At 41.9% G+C, this 20,404-nt stretch overlaps 1 protein-coding gene across 4 annotated transcripts in view; it reads right to left on the reverse strand.

Annotated features, from left to right (window-relative positions):
• The window catches only part of hhat (hedgehog acyltransferase), a 107,185-nt gene that overhangs the window by 85,288 nt on the left and 1,493 nt on the right, over nt 1–20,404 (reverse strand). For all 4 annotated transcript variants that reach the window (XM_024429056.1, XM_024429063.1, XM_024429037.1 and 1 more), the window contains exons 3-7: nt 19,885–19,952; nt 19,589–19,702; nt 19,267–19,461; nt 5,842–6,057; nt 3,460–3,634 (exon numbers count right to left, since the gene is read on the reverse strand). In XM_024429056.1, coding sequence (XP_024284824.1) covers nt 3,460–3,634; nt 5,842–6,057; nt 19,267–19,461; nt 19,589–19,702; nt 19,885–19,952 — 768 coding nt within the window. The remainder of the gene's footprint in view (nt 1–3,459; nt 3,635–5,841; nt 6,058–19,266; nt 19,462–19,588; nt 19,703–19,884; nt 19,953–20,404) is intronic.

The raw sequence follows: 20,404 nt of genomic DNA on the forward strand, positions 1-20,404 counted from the left end.
TATATTAATGATGTCGCTCTTGCTGCGGGTGATTCTTTGATCCACCTCTACTCAGACGACACCATTCTGTATACATCTGGCCCTTCTTTGGACACAGTGTTAACAAACGAGCTTCAACGCCAGTCAACACTCCTTCCATGGCCTCCAACTGCTCTTAAATGCACGTAAAACTAAATGCATGCTCTTCAACCGATCACTGCCCGCATCCTCCCGCATGACTAGCATCACTACTCTGGACGGTTCTGACTTAGAATATGTGGACAACTATAAATACCTAGGTGTCTGGCTAGACTGTAAACTCTCCTTCCAGACTCATATTAAACATCTCCAATCCAAAATTAAATTTAGAATCAGCTTCCTATTTCGCAACAAAGCCTCCTTCACTCTTGCTGCCAAACATATCCAAAAACTGACTATCCTTCCGATCCTTGACTTCGGTGATGTCATTTACAAAATAGCCTCCAACACTCTACTCAGCAAATTGGATGCGGTCTGTCACAGTGCCATCCGTTTTGTCACCAAAGCCCCATATACTACCCACCACTGCTACCAGTATGCTCTCGCTGGCTGGTATTCGCTACATATTCGTCGCCAAACCCACTGGCTGTCAGCTATAAGTCTTCGCTAGGTAAAGCTCCCCCTTATCTCAGCTCACTGGTCACCAAAGCAACACCCACCCGTAGCACACGCTCCAGCATGTATATTTCACTTTCCTTCCAGTTCTCTGCTGCCTATGACTGGAACGAATTGCAAAAATCACTGAAGTTGTAGACTTATATCTCCCTCACTAACTTTAAGGGTCAGCTGTCAGAGAAGCTTACCGATCGCTGCAGCTGTACACAGCCCATCTGTAAATAGCCCATCCAACCAACTACCTAGCTCATCCCCATATTTGTTTTTGTTTTTCTGCACACCGGTATTTCTACTTGCACATCCTCATTTGCACATATATTACTCCAGTGTAAATTGCAATTACTTCACCACTATTGGCCTATTTATTGCCTTAACTCCTTACTTCATTCGCACACACTGTATATTGACTGTACGTTTGTTTATCCCATGTGTAACTCTGTTGTTTTTGTCACACTGCTTTGCTTTATCTTGACCCGGTCGCAGTTGTAAATGAGAATTTGTTCTCAACTGGCCTACCTGGTTAAATACTTTATTTTTTAAACACTGCCCTTTCCCACCTGGACAAAAGCAACACCTATGTGAGAATGGTATTCATTGACTACAGCTCAGCATTCAACACCATAGTGCCCTCTAAGCTCATCACTAAGCTAAAGACGCTGGGACTAAACACCTCAGGTTGAGAGCTTCAAGTTCCTTAGTGTCCACATCACCAACAAACTATCATGGTCCAAACACACCAAGACAGTCGTGAAGAAAGCACGACAAAACCTATTCCCCCTCAGGAGACTGAAAGGATTTGGCATGGGTCCTCAGATCCTCAAAAGGTTATACAGGTGCACCCTCGAGAGCTTCCTGACTTGTTGCATCACTGTCTGGTATGGCAACTGCTCCGCCTCCGACCGCAAGATACTACAGAGGGCAGGTCGTACGGCCCAGTACATCACTGGGGCCAAGCTTCCTGCCACCCAGGACCTATATACTAGGCAGTTCAGAGGAAGGCCCTAGAAATTGTCAAAGACTCCAGCCACCGTAGTCATAGACTGTTCTTTCTGCTACCACATGGCAAGCGGTACCAAACGCCGAGGTCCAAAATGCTTCTTAACAACTTCTACCCCAAAGCCGTAAGACTCCTGAACAGCTAATCCAAGGGCTACCGTAGTGTTCAATAGTTTACTAGCAGATAGACTGCATAGAGAGAAACTCTCTAAATCCCTCAGCCTCTACCACTTGGTACTTGTGTATATTTGAGAGGATTGGATCCGTGTTCGTAATATGATGGTAGCTCCATCTTGCCCTCTGATGGGCCAGGTGGAGAATGGCTGCCATATTGCTTACTGCACAGGTTGGTTTGTCACCGAACAATTTCATTACCTCCATGATTAAGAATTCAGAGAATTTAAAAGCATCTATCAGTTTGTGTCCTACTTCAGAACTAACTACTACTACACTTATTAGCCTTCTCTCCAGTATGCTTTAAGATAACTATTGGGTAAAGGCAGGCTATGCAGCCCAGGCATCCTTTGTTCCTCTTAATTTGTGTTCTACTTCATAACTGCTACTACACTTAGCTTTCCATCTCAAAAACCATTAGGCTGACTGAGAACTTGTATTGGGTCGATTCCACACCGGCATGGCCAAAAATATTTTTGGCATCTCCGATTGTTCTGGTAATTCTTACGTAGAAACGTTATTGGGAGGAATGATGTTCATCATGGTTTTTACATACAGTATCAAACCATTTTTTAAAAAAGAAAATCATGACGAAAGTGGCCATTTTAGGCCCTTATTAGACCTGTAAAATGCCTCCTGTAAGACCTTATGATCCATGAACCATACATGGTTTCAAAAGTACCCCTTTTGATTTAGATTATTTTTAGACATATTGTTTTGAACAATATACTCTTCAAACACATTACATTTCCAGAGTGGGCTCTCTGCTACTTTTGAAGAAATTATAAATTTTATACATATAAAACCCAATCACAGGCCACATTGCACATACAGCAAGATTTTCACTGTACGCTGCAATAGTTGCTGCAACCCCGTACGTACATGTGACGATTAAACAACCTGAATATTAAAAACCACCAGCAAAGGGAGTTCCTTTGAATCCATTTTGCAATTCACTGTGTTGGTGGGGTACATAAAATGTATCAGAACTTAAAAAAGTATTAGAAAGCTCACTCTGGAAATGTGATGTAGTGAGTGACGCCTCTAGCACTACAATGCCTTAGGCCTCCCAAGTGGTGCAGCGGTCTAAAATATTATATTGATAGTTTTGTTTAATAAATTAATGTGTAAAATTGTATTTCAGAATGTAGCGATAGTACACTGACATGAAGGTGGTGTCTGTATCATGTACAGTTCACAAATCATTAGGTCTTACAGTGGGCATGTATAGGTCTAAAAAGGGCCTAAAATGGCAGATTGGCAGATAATGATAAATGTATAATAATTGTGTTACAAATCAAACACTCTTCCTCCCAAGTAAGTTTATATGTGAGGATTGCCAGTACAATCTGAGACACCAAAAATATTTTTGTGCTATGCTGGCATGAAATCGCCCAATTTCCCTGTTGGTAAAACAAAAGGTTCAGTACTTTACAAGCTTGCTGTTACCTACAGAGTGTCGCTTTCTCTCAGGCAAAATGCTTACCGTGTGAAATACAGTGGAGGGTCCCAAAAGTTTTGCTTTCAGGCAACTGAACAGATGGCTTTATCATCAAACTCAAGTTTCCTTAGCTAAATAAAGAGTATGGCAGTTTTGAACTACACAAAAGCACACATGCATGTACATACTGCACACACGCACACAGAAACACTTACCCAATGCCCAAGGTGGCAGGATCTCCAGATATGTTTCGTTGGCCTGTATAGTGTGCATGTACATCAGGTGTATCATGTACTCTGCTATAAGCCACCACACACAGATCCTGCCAGTGTTGGCCAGCAGCGAGAGGAACGTAATCCTAGCACCACGATCCTTCACAGGTACCTGCATCTACAATAATCACACAAAGGTAATACTTTATTTTACAGCCCTATTACCAATAAGACAAGTATTTGGTGTGGTGGATACTACGGAAAAACGTTACACTTAAGAGTTTATAAACTTAATCATTTCTATATTTATTATATGACTTTGGGGTGCTTGTCAAATAGAATGGAACGTACAGTATGGAAGGTTTATTGAACATCCAGTACAGGTAGAGTGTTGTGAGGAGCATTCATACAGGCCCCTCAGAGGAAGAGGAGGACCATCCTACTCAGTGAATAAAAATGTAATCAAAATAAAAGCAAATATATTCACGTTACCAAATACCTGATTTAAACCCCCTTTTTTTCCAATAAAGATGTACAGTAGTTTCAACAGCACCCTCTGGGGTTAGCATCATGGTGTAGCCAGAGGGCAGCCATTTTCCATCCTCCTCTGGACTTCAATGCAAAACCTAGGAGGTTCATGGCTCCACACCCCCTTCCTGGCGCATTGAATGTTTCCTCTCTAAGTCCTGTCAATTTTCTCTCATTACTGTATGTAGTCAATCACAATCACATTATTACACATCAATGTGATTTTAGTCCTTGCTTGAACTAACACATTCTTAGCTCTTTTGTCCAACTGTGTTATTTTTTGTTTGTTTTCCCAGTCAAATCCTGTCCTGCCCTCAGTGGAAGAGTTGAGCTATTCAACACCATCCATCCATGATGAGCCTGTCCTGCACTGAAGCCTCTGAACACCACAACCCCTGTCCTGCTCTGAAGTCAAGCCTCTGAACATCTCAACTCATGCCTCATACCCTCATTCAATCACTGCTGTGATCCCTTCCCAACACATTGTAAGTAGCCTTCCCATTCCCCATAATATTTTAAAATGCCTATATTAAAATGTTTTAAGTTAAAATAATGTCGTTCATGATTTTTTTAAAACATGATTTGTCGTCTCCGTGCCTATACCATGTGTTTCCCATCCTCCTCAATATTTCAAGTCACCAGCCTCCACTGCTCCTCTGATAGTCTGTATGGAGATGGGACCAGTGAGGACATGATGATAAATAATGGAAGGGATTCTTTCCATACAAGCACTCTCCACATTTCCTAATAACCTTAGCCCAATTAGCTTCTCCTGTTTGTGGGCTTTACATATTCAATATGACATCTCTCTCAGACCTGGATTCAAATAATATTTGAAATCTTTCAATATACTTTGTGTGGTGGTTTTAGCCTCCCTGAAGTAACAGAAGGGCGGGGGTTTTCATTGTGTGCGACTATTCTATTGGTTGCATCGTGCCAGATAAACTCAATCAAGCCCTGATTGGGTATATGCAATTATTTAAAATAGTATTTGAACCAAGGTCTGATCTCGCTCCTCCCTATCAAACTAGCAGCATCTTTTTTTCTTGCCATTCACCACCCACTACTTTCTCATCTCTAGCAGCATCACCTACTGCACAGTATTTGAGGGAATGGGCTTTTCCTGCAGTAGAAAAACAGAAAAAGCATGGAGTGCATTGTGATAGCCCAACAGGAGCTGCTCAGCTGTGCTTTGCAGACCTGGATTCAAATAGTATTTTCAATGCTTGCAAGTACTTTTTTTTAGCTGTGCTTCATTGAGCATGCCTGTTGAGATGGAACCATTAGAAATGTCCCAAAAGTGCAAACCCCCTCCTTCCTGCCCTCAGTCAACCTACAGCAATGGATCATTGCAGCCATTTTTCCACCAGAGTTTCATTTAGCTCTTATAAAACTCACCCCAAGGCGCTGAGAAATCCCTGAGCCTTCACACTCAGAGTCTAAACCTACACCAGAGAGAGAAATCACAGAAAATCTTGCAACACTGACTTGTCTTTTTCAATCTGTGATGAGAATTTGGAGTGATGTTTCATTTTGGGAAGCAGGAGTTTGGAACCAAGGGGATACCTCTTGATCTTGCTATGTTACCCATTTGCTCCCAGGAAAACTTTTGCATCAATTGCTCTCAAATGAAAATTGAATGTTCCCAGTGAGGAAAATTGCTTGAAGATTTGCACCTTTCATGTCAGATCAGTGGCTGATTTCTCCCTGGAAGCTGATTGACTGATATTTCACCTGTTGGAGGTAGTCCTTGAAGGTGACAGCTCATTGCCTGATATCTCACCTGACATCCTCCCGCCCCGTCAGCTCATTTGCTGACTTCCTCCTGCACTAAAAGCTCATTGGTTGATATCTCACCTGTTGGAGGAAGTCCTTGAAGGTGAGGATGGGTCCGTTGAAGAACAAAGGATGGTAGAAGGAGTAAGCGGTCAGCCAGTAGACCTGCTGCTGCAGTCCTCCAGCCTCCAGGGGGCGCCAGCAGTGCTCCAGGCTGAAGCTGATGAAGCGCAGGCCACACACTGCCACACTGAAGAGTAAGAGGTAGTACTCCTCTTCTGTCTGGTACCAGCTTCTCTGTGGGTGAAGAACAACACGCCTGGTGAGGCAGCGGTGGCGGCAGAATACATCACTGAAGAGTAAACGGTAGCATCCTGACTGGTTGCATCACTGCCTGGTATGGCAACTGCTCGGCCTCCGACCGCAAGGCACTACAGAGGGTAGTGCGAATTGCCCAGCACATCACTGGTGCCATGCTTCCTGCCATCCAGGACCTCTATACCAGGCGGTGTCAGGGGAAGGCCCTAAAAATGGTCAAAGACTCCAGCTACCCTAGTCATGGACTGTTTTCTCTGCTACCACATGGCAAATGGTATCGGAGCACCATGTCTAGATCCAAGAGGCTTCTAAACAGCTTCTACCCCCAAGCCATAAGACTCCTGAACATCTAGACAAATGGCTACTCAGACTATTTGCAGTGCCCCCCACCCACTCTTTACACTGCTACTCTCTGTTGTCATCTATGCATAGTCACTTTAATAACTCTACCTACATGTACATACTACCTCAAATAACTGGTGCCCCCGCACATTGACTATCAGTACCCCCCTGTATATAGTCTCGCTATTGTTATTTCACTGCTGCTCTTTAAGTACTTGTATCTCCTATTATCTGTATTTTTTTAAACTGCATTGTTGGTTAGGGGCTCGTAAGCATTTCACTAAGGTCTACACCCGTTGTATTCGGCACATGTGACTAATACAATTTGATTAGTACTCCTCCTCTGTCTGGTGCCAGCTTCTCTGTGGGAGACAACATACCAGTAACCACAACAATTGTCAAAAACAGAGATTACCTCTTTGTTTCTATCTGAACTTGTTCAATAAGAAACACATTTTCGTTTTCCGAAGGTGCCGCCTAATGAACATGACCCAGGGCTGTGTTCAGCAGAGCACAACATCGTAAACTGTTCAAATATTGTGTATGACTGACATGTAGAATAAGGAATCATGTCAACTCTATTCATGACATTCTATCTGCAATGTTCAGTGCCAGAATGTTGCACCCTGCTGAATGTGACCCAAGTTTTCTAGTGCATTTTGCCTAAGCCTACGGTATGAGAGTTCACATGTTTTGAGCAAGAGCGAGACATCGCAGTAGCTGTTCCTCTAGGAATCTGTGACAACACTCATCCACATGGATTTGGTTGGTTTCCATTTGAAGAGGCAGAAAGTCTCATCACTCTTACTGTACTAACATCACTACCAGATCTGGTCCTTTGTGTATGATGAAGGCAGGAGGCTAAATATACATGTATTACAAAACAAACAATGAATCAACAATGCCAGTCCAATAATGAAACACATCATGCAATAAACCATGTGCAGGCTTCTTCTTTTATCTGCAGAGCAAAATATATAGCCATACAATGCCTTCAGAAAGTATCCACACCTCTCGACTTATTCCACATTTTGTTGGGTAATTCAAAATTGATTCAATTGATTTTTCCTCAACCATAAACACACTATACCCCATAATGACAAAGTGAAATCATGTGTTTAGACATTTGAAAATGAAAAAGACAAATCTCTCATTAACATTAGTATTCACACCAGACTCAATACTTTGTAGAAGCACTTTCTGCGGCAATTAAAGCTTTGAGTCCTTGGGTATGTCTGTCAGCTTTGCATATCTGGATTTGGGGATTTCTTCCCCATTTTTCCCCCATTCTAGATGGAGAGCGGGAGTGAATCTTCAAGTCTTTCCACAGATTTGAAATGGGATTCAAGTCTGGGCCACTCAAGGACTTTCAAATTCGTGTTCTGAAGCCATTCCAGCGTTGCTTTGGCTGTATGCTTGGGGTTATTGTCCTGTTAGAATGTAAATCTACGCCCCAGTATAAGGTTGTTTGCACTCCGAAGCAGGTTCTAATCAAGGATTTGCCTGTATTTGGCTCATTCGTTGTCCCCTCTTTCCTTACCAGTCACCCAGTCCCTGCCTCTGAAAAGCATCCCGATAGCATGCTGCTGCCACCACGCTTCATGGTAGAGATGGTGTTAGACGGGTGATGAGCTGTGCCTGTTTTTTTTCCAGACAGCACTTTGGAGCCAGGCCAAAGAGTTCAATTTTTGTCTCATCAGACCACAGAATGCAAACTCCAGGCATGCAGTCATTTGCCTTTTTCTTAGGAGTAGCTTGCGTCTGGCCATTCTCCCGTAATGTCCAGATTGGTGAAGTGCTGTAGAGAGTTCTCCTTATGGCAGGTTCTTCCATCTCAGCCAGGACACTCTGTAGTTCTGTCAGAGTGGTCATTGGATTCTTGGTCACCTCCCTGACTAAGGTCCTTCATGCCCGGTTGCTCAGTTTGGTCAGACAGCTCTAGGCAGAGTCTGGGTAGTTGCAGGTTTTTCAATTTCCCAATGATGGAGACCCCCGTGTTCTTGGAAAATGTTCAACACTCTAGAAAGGGTTTTATACTCTTCACCAGATACAGTATATGCCTCATCACAATTATATCTAGGAGACCTACAGACAGTTCCTTGGACTTCATTGTGTAGTTTCTGCTTTGACATGCACTGTCAACTGTGGGACCTTATATAGACACCTGTGTTTCTCTCCAAATTATCTCCAAACAATTGAATGGGTCACAGGTGGACTCCAATCAAGTTGTAGTGACATCTCAAGGACAATCAAAGGAAATTGGATGCACCTGAGCTCAATTCGGAGTGTTATGGCAAAGGGGTGTGAATACTTGCGTAAATTGATATCTGTATTTAATTTGGAAAACATTTGCATACTTATATAAAAACATGTTTTCACTGTCATTATGGGGTAATGTCTGTAGATGGGTGAAGAAAAAATAACATTTAACTAAACAAAATGTGAAATAAGTCAAGGTGTATGAATACTTTCTGATTTTCTGAAGGAACTGTACATATGTTTCCCCCAGGATTCAGATTCATACGGGGGTGGGGGGCTGGGGGGCAGAGAGAGAAATAAAGGGAGGGAGTGGATGATGATCATCAGGATATTAGAATTGCAGTGAGAGCAGTTGTTGATCTATTGCATATTAAGATCATCATAAGGTAATTAAGGGGGAGGGAGAGCGATAGTGCAATCACTGTGTAACATGGTTAACTGCGTTAGGAGAAAGGAGAGCAAGTTTCCTTCTCTCCATGTGAAGAAACAACAGATGAAGCAACACATACTCTAAAGAAACAAAGAGAAAAAAAATGTAACATAGTAATCATCCACTGTATAATGATGTCTTTCTTAAGGCCAGGCTGAAATGACCATTTTGCATCTACTTAGCAATTTTGAGATTTCTTGGTCCTTCAATGGGAGTACTATTAAAAAGCAAACATAAAAATGTCAAAAATGTAATGTAAATGTATATTTTCTTAAGTTGATCAATTTACATTTACAAAATACATTTACAATTCACATTTAAAATGGACATACACCGAGTATACCAAACATCAGAAACACATGTCTTAGTTAGTCCGGTCCTGGCTGTCTTAATAAAATGAAACCAAAATATTTGGCTCACTTCATCCAGTGCGCAAATATGCAATTCTTTGTATTTCATATGGATCCCCATTAGCTGAAAGCCATAGCTACTCTTCCTGTGGTCCACACAGAACATGAAACATGACATAAGAGAAGATTAATAGACAAGAACAGAACTATAATACATTTTTTTTAAACACAGCCTACATATCAATACATACACAAAATATATCTAGATCAAATAGGGAAGCGAGGTTGTGCCGTGAGGTCTTGCTTCACCTGTTTATGAAAACAGGTTTGCTGTTCATTTGAGCAACATGAGATGGGAGTTCCATGCAATAATGACTCTATATAATGCTGTACGCGCTTGAATTTGTTATGACTATGAAGGACTATGAAAAGACCCCTGGTGGCATGTCTGGTGGGGTAAGTGTGTGTGTGTCAGATCTGTGCATAAGTTAACTATGCAAACTATTTGGATTTTTCCACACACTGTTCCTTATAAAACCCCTGAAGTGATGCAGTCAGTCTCTCCTCAGAGACTGGAATGCATAGTATTTATATCAGCCCTCTAACTGCAATTAAGAGTAAGACGTGCCGCTCTGTTCTGGGCCAGCTGCAGCTTAACTAGGTTTTCGTAGCAGCATTGACCACATGGCTGGACAATAATCAAGATAAGCCAAAACTAGAGCCTGCAGGACTTGCTTTGTGGAGTGTGGTGTCAAAAAAGCAGAACATCTCTTTATTACAGACGGACCTCTCACCATCTTTACAGCCATTGAATATATGTTTTGACAAAAACAGTTTACAATCTAAGGTAGCATCAAGTCATTCAGTCCTCCTTGCTCAACAGCCACACCATTCATCGCCAAATTCCGCTGAAGTCTAGAGCTTAGTGATTGATATGTACCAAATACAATGCTCTTAGTTTTAGAGATGTTCGGACCAGTTTATTACTGGCCACCCATTCAAAAACTGACTGCAACTCCTTGTTAATGGTTTCAGTGATTGAATCCTCAGCATACATGGACACACAGGCTTTGTTTAATGCCAGTGGCAGGTCATTGGTCAAAATATTTTTAAAAAGAGGGCCTAGAGAACTGCCCTGCGGTACACTACACATTTGACATTGGAGAAGCTTTCATTAAAGAAAACCCTCTGAGTTATATTAGATAGATAGCACTGAATCCACGATATGGCAGAGGTTGAAAAGCCATAAAACATAAGTTCTCAAAAACAGGTTATGGTCAATAATAGCAAAGGCTGCATTGAAATCTAACAGTACAGCTCCCACAATCTTCTTCTTATAAATATATTTCAACCAATCATCAGTTGTTTGTGTGAGTGCATGTTGAGTGCCCTTCCCTATAAGCATGCTGAACATATGTTATTCATTTGTTTACAGAGAAGTAGCATTGTATTTGGTCAAACCCTTTTTCCCAACAGTTTGCTAAGAGCTGGCAGCAAGCTGATAGGCATTTACTGGTTCTAACATCAGACCTCTTTACCACACTTGGGTAGTGGAATGACTTTGGCTTTCCTCCAGGCCTGAGGGGACACCTTCCTCTAGACTCAGATTAAAGATATGACAGAGAGAGTCAGCTACCATCATCAGTAGCCTTCCATTTATGTTGTCAATGCCAGGTTTATTATTGTTATCGATCATTAAATAGTACCCGCAAAACACCAGTCTCAATGTCAACAGTGAAGAGGCGATTCCGGGATGCATGCCTTCTAGGCAGAGTTCCTCTGTCCAGTGTGTGTTCTTCTGCCCATCTTAATCTTTTCTTTTTATTGACCAGTCTGAGATATGGCTTTTTCTTTGCAACTCTGCCTAAAAGGCCAGCATCCCAGGGTCACCTCTTCACTGTTGACTTTGAGACTGGTGTTTTGCGGGTAATTTCTCACATGGAATAGCCTTCATATCTCAGAACAAGAATCGACTGACAAGTTTCAGAAGAAGGTCTTTGTTTCTGGCCATTTTGAACCTGTAATTGGAACTCACAAATGCTGATGCTCCAGATACTCAACTAGTCTAAAGAAAGACAGTTTTATTGCTTCTTTAAAATCAGCACAACAGTTTTCAGCTGTGCTAACATAATTGCAAAAGGGTTTTCTAATGATCAGCCAGTCTTTTAAAATGATAAACTGGGATTAGCTAACACAACGTGCCATTGGAACACAAGAGTGATGGTTGCTAATAATTGGCCTCTGCACGCCTATGTAGATATTCCATTTAAAATACTGCTGTTTCCAGCTACAATAGTCATTTACAACATTAACAAAGTCTACATTGTATTTCTGATCAATTTGATATTATTTTTATTTTAATGAACAAAACAAAAAGTTATTGTCTTTCAAAAACAAGGACATTACAAAGTGACCCCAAACTTTTGAATGGTAGTGTGTGTGTGTGTGTGTATGTATATAGCAACACCTCCCCCATAAGCATTACTGTCTCTTCTATATATGTTATATCTGTGCTTCTACATCAGCATTGCATGCTGTTTGGGGTTTAAGGCTGGGTTTCTGTATAGCACTTTGGGACCTCTGCTGATGTTGAAAGGGCTTCATAAATACATGTAATTTCTTGGCCAAAGAAAGTCTCTTCTCATTGGTGTCCTTTAGTAGTGGTTTCTTAGCAGCAATTCAACCATGAAGGACTGATTCACACAGTCTCCTCTGAACAGTTGATGTTGAGATGTCTTAAAATTATTATTATTTAAATAATGTCACTTTCATTTAACTAGGCAGGTCACTTAAGAACAAATTCTTATTTACAATGTCGGCCTACCCCGGCCAAACCCTAACGACGCTGTGCTAATTGTGCGTCGCCCTATGGGACTCCCAACCATGGCCGGTTGTGATACAGCCTGGAATCTAACCAGGGTCTATAGTGAAGCTTCTTGGGAGCGCAGCATTTATTTGGGCTGAAATCTGAGGCTGGTAACTCAAATGAACTTATCCCCTGCAGCAGAGGTAACTCTGGGTCTTCCTTTCCTGTGGCGGCCCTTATGAGAACCAGTTTCATCATGACGCTTGATGTTTTTTACTATTGCACTTGAAGAAACTTTCAAAGTTCTTGAAATGTTCCACATTGAGTGACCTTCATGTCTTAAAGTGATGAAGGACTGTCATTTATTTTTGCTTATTTGTGCTGTTCTTGCCATAATATGGACTTGGTCTTTTACCAAATAGGGCCATCTTCCGTATACCACCCCTACCTTGTCACAGCACCACTGATTGGCTCAAACGCATTAAGTAGGAAATGCATTCCTGGGCCCAGATTCACAAAAAACTTCTTACGCAAAAACTTTTTTTAAAGTTCATAAGAAGCTTCTTAAGTGCAATTTCTCACTAATATCTTAAGATTTAATGATTTTCTTATGAACTTCTGAAACATCTTCTTACTAATCTTCTGTCATGACGTTGCCCTCTTTGGGTACAGCAAGCCCCATCCCAGTCTCCCTGCCTCCTACAACTAGGCTGCTGTGGTGAGAGAGGTCGTAAATTCCTCGAAGAGATTATCTCCTCATGGACACAGTATAGAGAGAGTGAGGTTTCATAGAGAACAAAGGAATTTCTTCCACCTCACAGAACTTGAGGTCCGAACAACATTTGTGTTCTGGAGAAGGTATAAAAGATCGGTGAAGAATCCAGCAATGAACTGGTCCGTTTGGTACAAGTTTGAAAATCTCATGAGAGACGGTGCGGCCACATTACCATAACACTGTTTATATAATAGCCTCAGATATGAGGTTTACATCTAATTGTTGTATAAGATGAGTGAGGATGATACCGTTTGTAAAATTGTGATTTTTTTTCTCCCCCTTTTGAGATGAACTAAATCAGAGGACCGCCCATGAGCCCAGTTGGGGTCAGGCATCCTGGCACAGGCCCTTTTCTGCAACTCCTGAATAAAACCCCAACTTTGAGAAATTCTCAACAGACCATGTTTTTCTCCATGACGAGAGGACAAAGGTTACAGACCATTGCTGAATCCTTTAACCATACCACGTGGTTAAACTCTTAGACTATCGATACCGACAGAATAAGAACAAGTCTTTGATATTAATTACTAATCTGCAGCTAGGAATTCGGTATCATTGAACGCGAAGAACGACAACCGCCGAAACACCCATTCTATAACGAAATGAATGAATGTCACTCTGAACAATCCATCCTAACCACGAGACAGAGACAGAGGCAGAGAGAGAAAGGACGGAAACTCTCCAACAGAAACTAACTTTTCAACAGCGATCAAGACGACACACTGAGCGTAAATAAACTCCTCAAAAAAATAAAGGGAACACTAAAATAACACATCCTAGATCTGAATGAATAAAATATTCTTATTAAATACTTTTTTTCTTTACATAGTTGAATGTGCTGACAACAAAATCACACAAAAATGATCAATGGAAATCAAATGTATCAACCCATGGAGGTCTGGATTTGGAGTCACACTCAAAATTAAAGTGGAAAACCACACTACAGGCTGATCCAACTTTGATGTAATGTCCTTAAAACAAGTCAAAATGAGGCTCAGTAGTGTGTGTGGCCTCCACGTGCCTGTATGACCTCCCTACAATGCCTGGGCATGCTCCTGATGAGGTGGCGGATGGTCTCCTGAGGGATCTCTGTCACGTCTGTCACATGTGCTCAGTGTGAACCTGCTTTCATCTGTGAAGAGCACAGGGCGCCAGTGGCGAATTTGCCAATCTTGGTGTTCTCTGGCAAATGCCAAACGTCCTGCACGGTGTTGGGCTGTAAGCACAACCCCCACCTGTGGACGTCGGGCCCTCACACCACCCTCATGGAGTCTGTTTCTGACCGTTTGAGCAGACACATGCACATTTGTTGCCTGCTGGAGGTCTTTTTGCAGGGCTCTGGCAGTGCTCCTCCTGCTTCTCCTTGCACAAAGGCGGAGGTAGCGGTCCTGCTGCTGGGTTGTTGCCCTCCTACGGCCTCCTCCTCAACGTCTCCTAATGTACTGGCCTGTCTCCTGGTAGCGCCTCCATGCTCTGGACACTACGCTGACAGACACAGCAAACCTTCTTGCCACATCTCGCATTGATGTGCCAACCTGGATGAGCTGCACTACCTGAGCCACTTATGTGGGTTGTAGACTCCGTCTCATGCTACCACTAGAGTGAAAGCACCACCAGCATTCAAAAGTGACCAAAACACCAGCCAGGAAGCATAGGAACTGAGAAGTGGTCTGTGGTTATCACCTGCAGAACCACTCCTTTATTGGGGGTGTCTTGCTAATTGCCTATAATTTCCACCTGTTGTCTATTCCATTTGCACAACAGCATGTGAAATTTATTGTCAATCAGTGTTGCTTCCTAAGTGGACAGTTTGATTTCACAGAAGTGTGATTGACTTGGAGTTACATTGTGTTGTTTAAGTGTTCCCTTTATTTTTTTGAGCAGTGTATATATATTGATTGCAATTGTTCCCCGATGAGTGAGGGTTCATGTGCAAAGGAATAGCATTTCAATTGTTATAATTATCAACTTTCTGTTGTCTTCTCAGTCGACCCCCACTTCCCTTTTGAACAACAAGCCGCCATGCCGGTTTAGCCCACTAGGGCACATTCCCCTATCATTTCTTGTAACCATTTTTACTTTGTTTGTTTATGCATTTCTGTGAATTACTTAGTTAGTAAATAAATGATTTAAGACAATTGATGTATGGATGACTCATAGTGAGGACTGGGTTTGTGCAGATAACCAACAATTTACGACGTTTGGAATGAGACTAACGTGAGGTAAAGTAAATAATTAATTCGAAGACTAATTGATCAGATATAATTTCCTAATATAACTTCAGATATTTTATAACTTAAATCTGAATATTTTCCTTGGTGCCCCGACTTCCTAGTTAATTGCAGTTACATGATTAATCCGTTTAATCGCGTAATACTAATTACAGAGAATCCTTGATAAAAACTAAAAGTCTTCATTTAATGATAGTAAAGACGCAACACTTCTTAAGATGTTTGTTACAAGGCAACCAATATAGCTAGCAATGGCAATCATGTTTGCATATTTCTTACTGAGATTAGGGTTCTAAAATATGTTCTTGGGTTTAAAATCATCAACACTAAACCTTTCAGATCAAGTTGAGTGAATTAAACATGGTCAATTGTTTTCTTGAGCTTTTTCTCTCACTGCCCTGAGTTTAATACAAGGGTTTAGCCATCTTGGAATCAACATCATTTCCAAAACTTTATTTTCAAGAATCAAATTTCTTATTCAATTTTTGCTTAATGAGAAATGTAAGAAATAGTGCAAGAAAATGTCCAATACCCTTTGAGGAAAAGCAACTCTGCTGAACTTTCTTCTTAAGTCTATAGTTAAGGGGGGAAAAATGGCAGTTACGAAGTAATTTCTTCTTAAGGTTCTGTGAATCCAGCCCCCAGGTGACTACCTCATGAAGCTGGTTGAGAGAATACCAAAAGCGTGCAAAGTAGTCATCAAGGCAAGAAATCTCAAATATAAAATATGACATTACTGAACTATTATTTTCCCAAAGAGACTAGCAGACACTTGAGTACATCAATCTAGACAGATCCATCAGAGGTACTGTAGCGGCGTTAGATGTGGATCTCTGTCGTCACAGAGAGGAAGCGATTCTCCCTCAGTGTGAATTGTGAGTGGCAGGTCGACATGCAAGATGAGACAGCACAGTGGGTGAGAGAGCAGGGACCTTAAAGTCCTTCTACAACATGTATTTGTACCCTTAAGTGTGTGTACATTACTTTATTTATACTTGGTATATCGCTTTTCAACAGGAAAAGTTTTTTTATTTTTTATAAATATATATATAATTAAGTCACTGGACGACTTCTTCGATGTTTAAACACACCAAATCACTGAGGTCATCTCAGCACTGGACAACGAGGAGGATGAAAAGGAAGAGGTGGAGGAGACATAAGGAGCATGAGGAGGAAGAGGATCATAATGGACAGAATTGACAACATCAGTCAGTCTGGACTGCCAATAGTCAGATAACAGACACTGTGACAAAGTGCTGATAAAGGTGTCTACTCTGCTCTGGGCTCAGCTAATCGATAAACACAGGCTGCGTCCCAAATGGCACCCTATTTCCTATATTGTACACTACTTTTAGGCAGTGGTGGACAAAGTACTCAAATGTCAAACTCAGCAAAAAAAGAAACGTCCCTTTTTCAGGACCCTGTCTTTCAAAGATAATTCGTAAAAATCCAAATAACTTCACAGATCTTCATTGTAAAGGGTTTAAACACTGTTCCCCATGCTTGTTCAATGATCCATAAACAATTAATGAACATGCACCTGTGGAACGGTCGTTAAGACACTAACAGCTTACAGACGGTAGGCAATTAAGGTCACAGTTATTTATGAAAACTTAGGACACAAAAGAGGCCTTTCGACTGACTCTGAAAAACACCAAAAGAAAGATGCCCAGGGTACCTGCTAATCTGGGTGAATGTGCATTAGGCATGCTGCAAGGAGGCATGAGGACTGAATATGTGGCGAGGGCAATAAATTGCAATGTCTGTACTGTGAGACGCCTAAGACAGTGCTACAGGAAGACAGGACGGACAGCTGATCGTCCTCGCAGTGGCAGACCACGTGTAACAACACCTGCACAGGATCGGTACATCCGAACATCACACCTGCGGGACATGTACAGGATGGCAACAACTGCCCGAGTTACACCAGGAACGCACAATCCCTCCATCAGTACTCAGACTGTCCGCAATAGGCTGAGAGGCTGGACTGAGGGCTTGTAGGCCTGTTGTAAGGCAGGTCCTCACCAGACACTGGCAACAACGTCGCTTATGGGAACAAACCCACCGTCGCTGGACCAGACAGGACTGGCAAAAAGTGCTCTTCACTGACGAGTCACGGTTTTGTCTCACCAGGGGTGATGGTCGGATTCGCGTTTATCATCGAAGGAATGAGCGTTACACCGTGGCCTGTACTCTGGAGCGGGATGGATTTGGAGGTGGAGGGTCTGTCATGGTCTGGGGCGGTGTGTCACAGCATCATAGGTCTGAGCTTCTCATTGCAGGCAATCTAAACACTGTGCGTTACAGGGAAGACATCCTCCTCCCTCATATAGTACCCTTCCTGCAGGCTCATCCTGACATGACCTTCGAGCATGACAATGTCACCAGCCATACTGCTCGATCTCAACGTGATTTCCTGCAAGACAGGAATGTCAGTGTTCTGCCGTGGCCAGCGAAGAGCCCGGATCTCAATCCCATTGAGCACGTCTGGGACTTGAGGCATGAGGAAAGCTACCCGAAACGTTTGACCCAAGTTAAACAATTTAAAGGCAATGCTACCAAATAGTAATTGAGTGTATGTAAACGTCTGACCCACTTGGAATGTGATGACAAAATTAAAAGCTGAAATAAATCACTACAATTATTCTGGCATTTCACATTCTTAAAATAAAGTGGTGATACTAACTGGCCTAAGACAGGGAATTTTTACTAGGATTAAAATGTCAGAAATTGTGAAAAACTGAGTTTAAATGCATTTACACACACACGCATATACATACACACACGCACATACATACATACATACACACACACGTATACGCACACACACTTGCCCCTCCCTGTTGCACACAAGCTTTCCATTTCTCCTGTAAAAAGGGGATTTATGTTTGATATAAGATGAATTCGTCTTCCCCGTTACTTTATTCGGCACTTATAGTATTTATTTATCTAACATCTTGAGATGGGAAGATTTTTTGTATTTTTATTAAATTCAATCAAATTGTATTTGTCACATGCACCGAAACCAGCAGGTGTACCTTACCGTGAAATGCTTAGTTACAAGCCCTTAACTATTTCTTGAGCTGCGTTGTTGGTTAAGAAAATATTTACTAAATAAACTACTGTGAAAAAGAAAAAAAGTATCAATAAAATAACAATAACAAGGCTATATACAGGGGGTACCAGTACCGAGTCAATGTGTGGAGGTACAGGTTAGTCGAGGTAATTTGTACATGTAGGTAGGGGTAAAGTGACTATGCATTTATAATAAACAGCAAGTAGCAGCAGTGTGTCAATGTAAATAGTTCAGGTGAACATATGCTCTTTATATAAGAATGTTAAAATTAGGTGAAATTTTTTAAAAATCCACCAAGACACACTATTCAAAGGGCACTTCATTGGTGGAACGATCCAGTTTAAACATCAATGAAGAAATGCAGTCTGTCAGGTATCCAATAACAGGGGGCTGGGAGTGGTGTGAGGGGCTGAGCACCCCAATAACAAAAAGCAATATTTGAATGTGCCAACCACACACAGAAACACAAGACAACGACACTCTCACACAAATATGTCAAAGATATGGACATTTGGCACCTCCAAGAGTCAATATGTAATTTGAACATTATTCAACAAGATGACATAATATACAATAGCGTGATTCCCTATTTACAGATACCAACAAGGGAATGGGGACGGCAACAGGCTATGGTCAGACTGACACACCTGGTTAAAATACTTAGGCTTCTAATGGTTTTAAAATTCTCTGTCCTGTGACAATAGACATCAAGTAATCTTGATGCCAGAGGGCCTGGATATTACTTTGGGGGTCTTTGTCTTCATATCTGTAAAATCAAACTAGGGAACAACTGCTTCGGTCTGTGTGACTCTGCTGCAGTAGGCAGGTGTGGGGGGAGGGAGGTGTGTATCTCTTGCAGTGGGTGGATGAGAGAAAGGGATAGCATGCAAGAGATTGAGTAAAAAGAGGTGCGACTCACCTGTATCTCCTGCAGTGGGGGGATGTGGAGGGTGGAAAGTAGCAGCAGGGCACAGCTCCAGGACAGGGCAGGGTTACACAGCTGGGCAACAGCCAATGACAGGCCCAGATGGCCAAGGACCACGCCCAATCCTTTAATCCCCACTGCACAGCAAGCCACAAGGAGACCATAGGCCAACTGAGCTGTCACTCTGAACTGATGGGAAGTTGATAAGCAAAAAAGCATCAAAGCTATAGTATTTTGGTTCTAATTTGTCTGGGAAAAAATTAGGGTAAAAATGTTAAGGTCTCACTTCAGCTGATGTTTTCCTTGTATATTATACCTTAGGAATGAAGAAGCTGGCTAGTCTGGAGACCACGGCATGGCCCAACAAAGTCCACAGCAAAGACTTTCTAGCCCAGTGACTCCAGAAGCTCCACTCAAAGTCTGTAGGGTCCTGTCACAGACAACTCATTTTATCATGGGCCCAGTCTGAAAATGTCATGCCATATGACACACCCTAGGATTACATTTTTCTTTTAAATGACAGGCCTCTGGATTTAAAAAATAATAATAATTTACGCACCTTTGGAAGTCATACAATGTTTGTAGACCCCAATAGCCATAAATTATACTCACCTTTTTATGCCCCCATATTAGAAAGCCTTTCTCCAGTTGGAACTGTCTCTCCAATCCTGCTTCATGCTCTAGGAAAAGAGAGCATATTTTAGTGACATCTTCTCACATTGTCTGTACAGTTTCAATCATTCAATTTTTATTCTGGGGTTTTGCCAGGAGGCTTGAAGAACTCTACTATGAAGTATGACAAGCTCTGTGGGGAACGATGTTTGGTGTCCTATGGTTTTAATTTAAACATAACGCCAGAAACGCAGCCACTCCCTCAACCAGCATTTCTCAAGCTCGGTCCGGGGATCCCAAGAGGTGAACATTTATGTTTCTGCCCTAGCACTACACAGCAGATTCAAATAATCAACTCATCATCAAGCTTTGATTATTTGAATCAGTTGTGTAATGCTAGGGCAAAAAACTAAACGTGCACCTCTTGGAGTCTCCAGGATAGAGTTTGGGAACCTTTCAGATCTCTGAGAGGGAGTCAATGGTAAGAACGGAAAGGGAGTGAGTTGTCATCATCACAGAT

This window comes from Oncorhynchus tshawytscha, linkage group LG01 (genome assembly GCF_018296145.1).
Source record: "Oncorhynchus tshawytscha isolate Ot180627B linkage group LG01, Otsh_v2.0, whole genome shotgun sequence".
Taxonomy (NCBI): domain Eukaryota; kingdom Metazoa; phylum Chordata; class Actinopteri; order Salmoniformes; family Salmonidae; genus Oncorhynchus; species Oncorhynchus tshawytscha.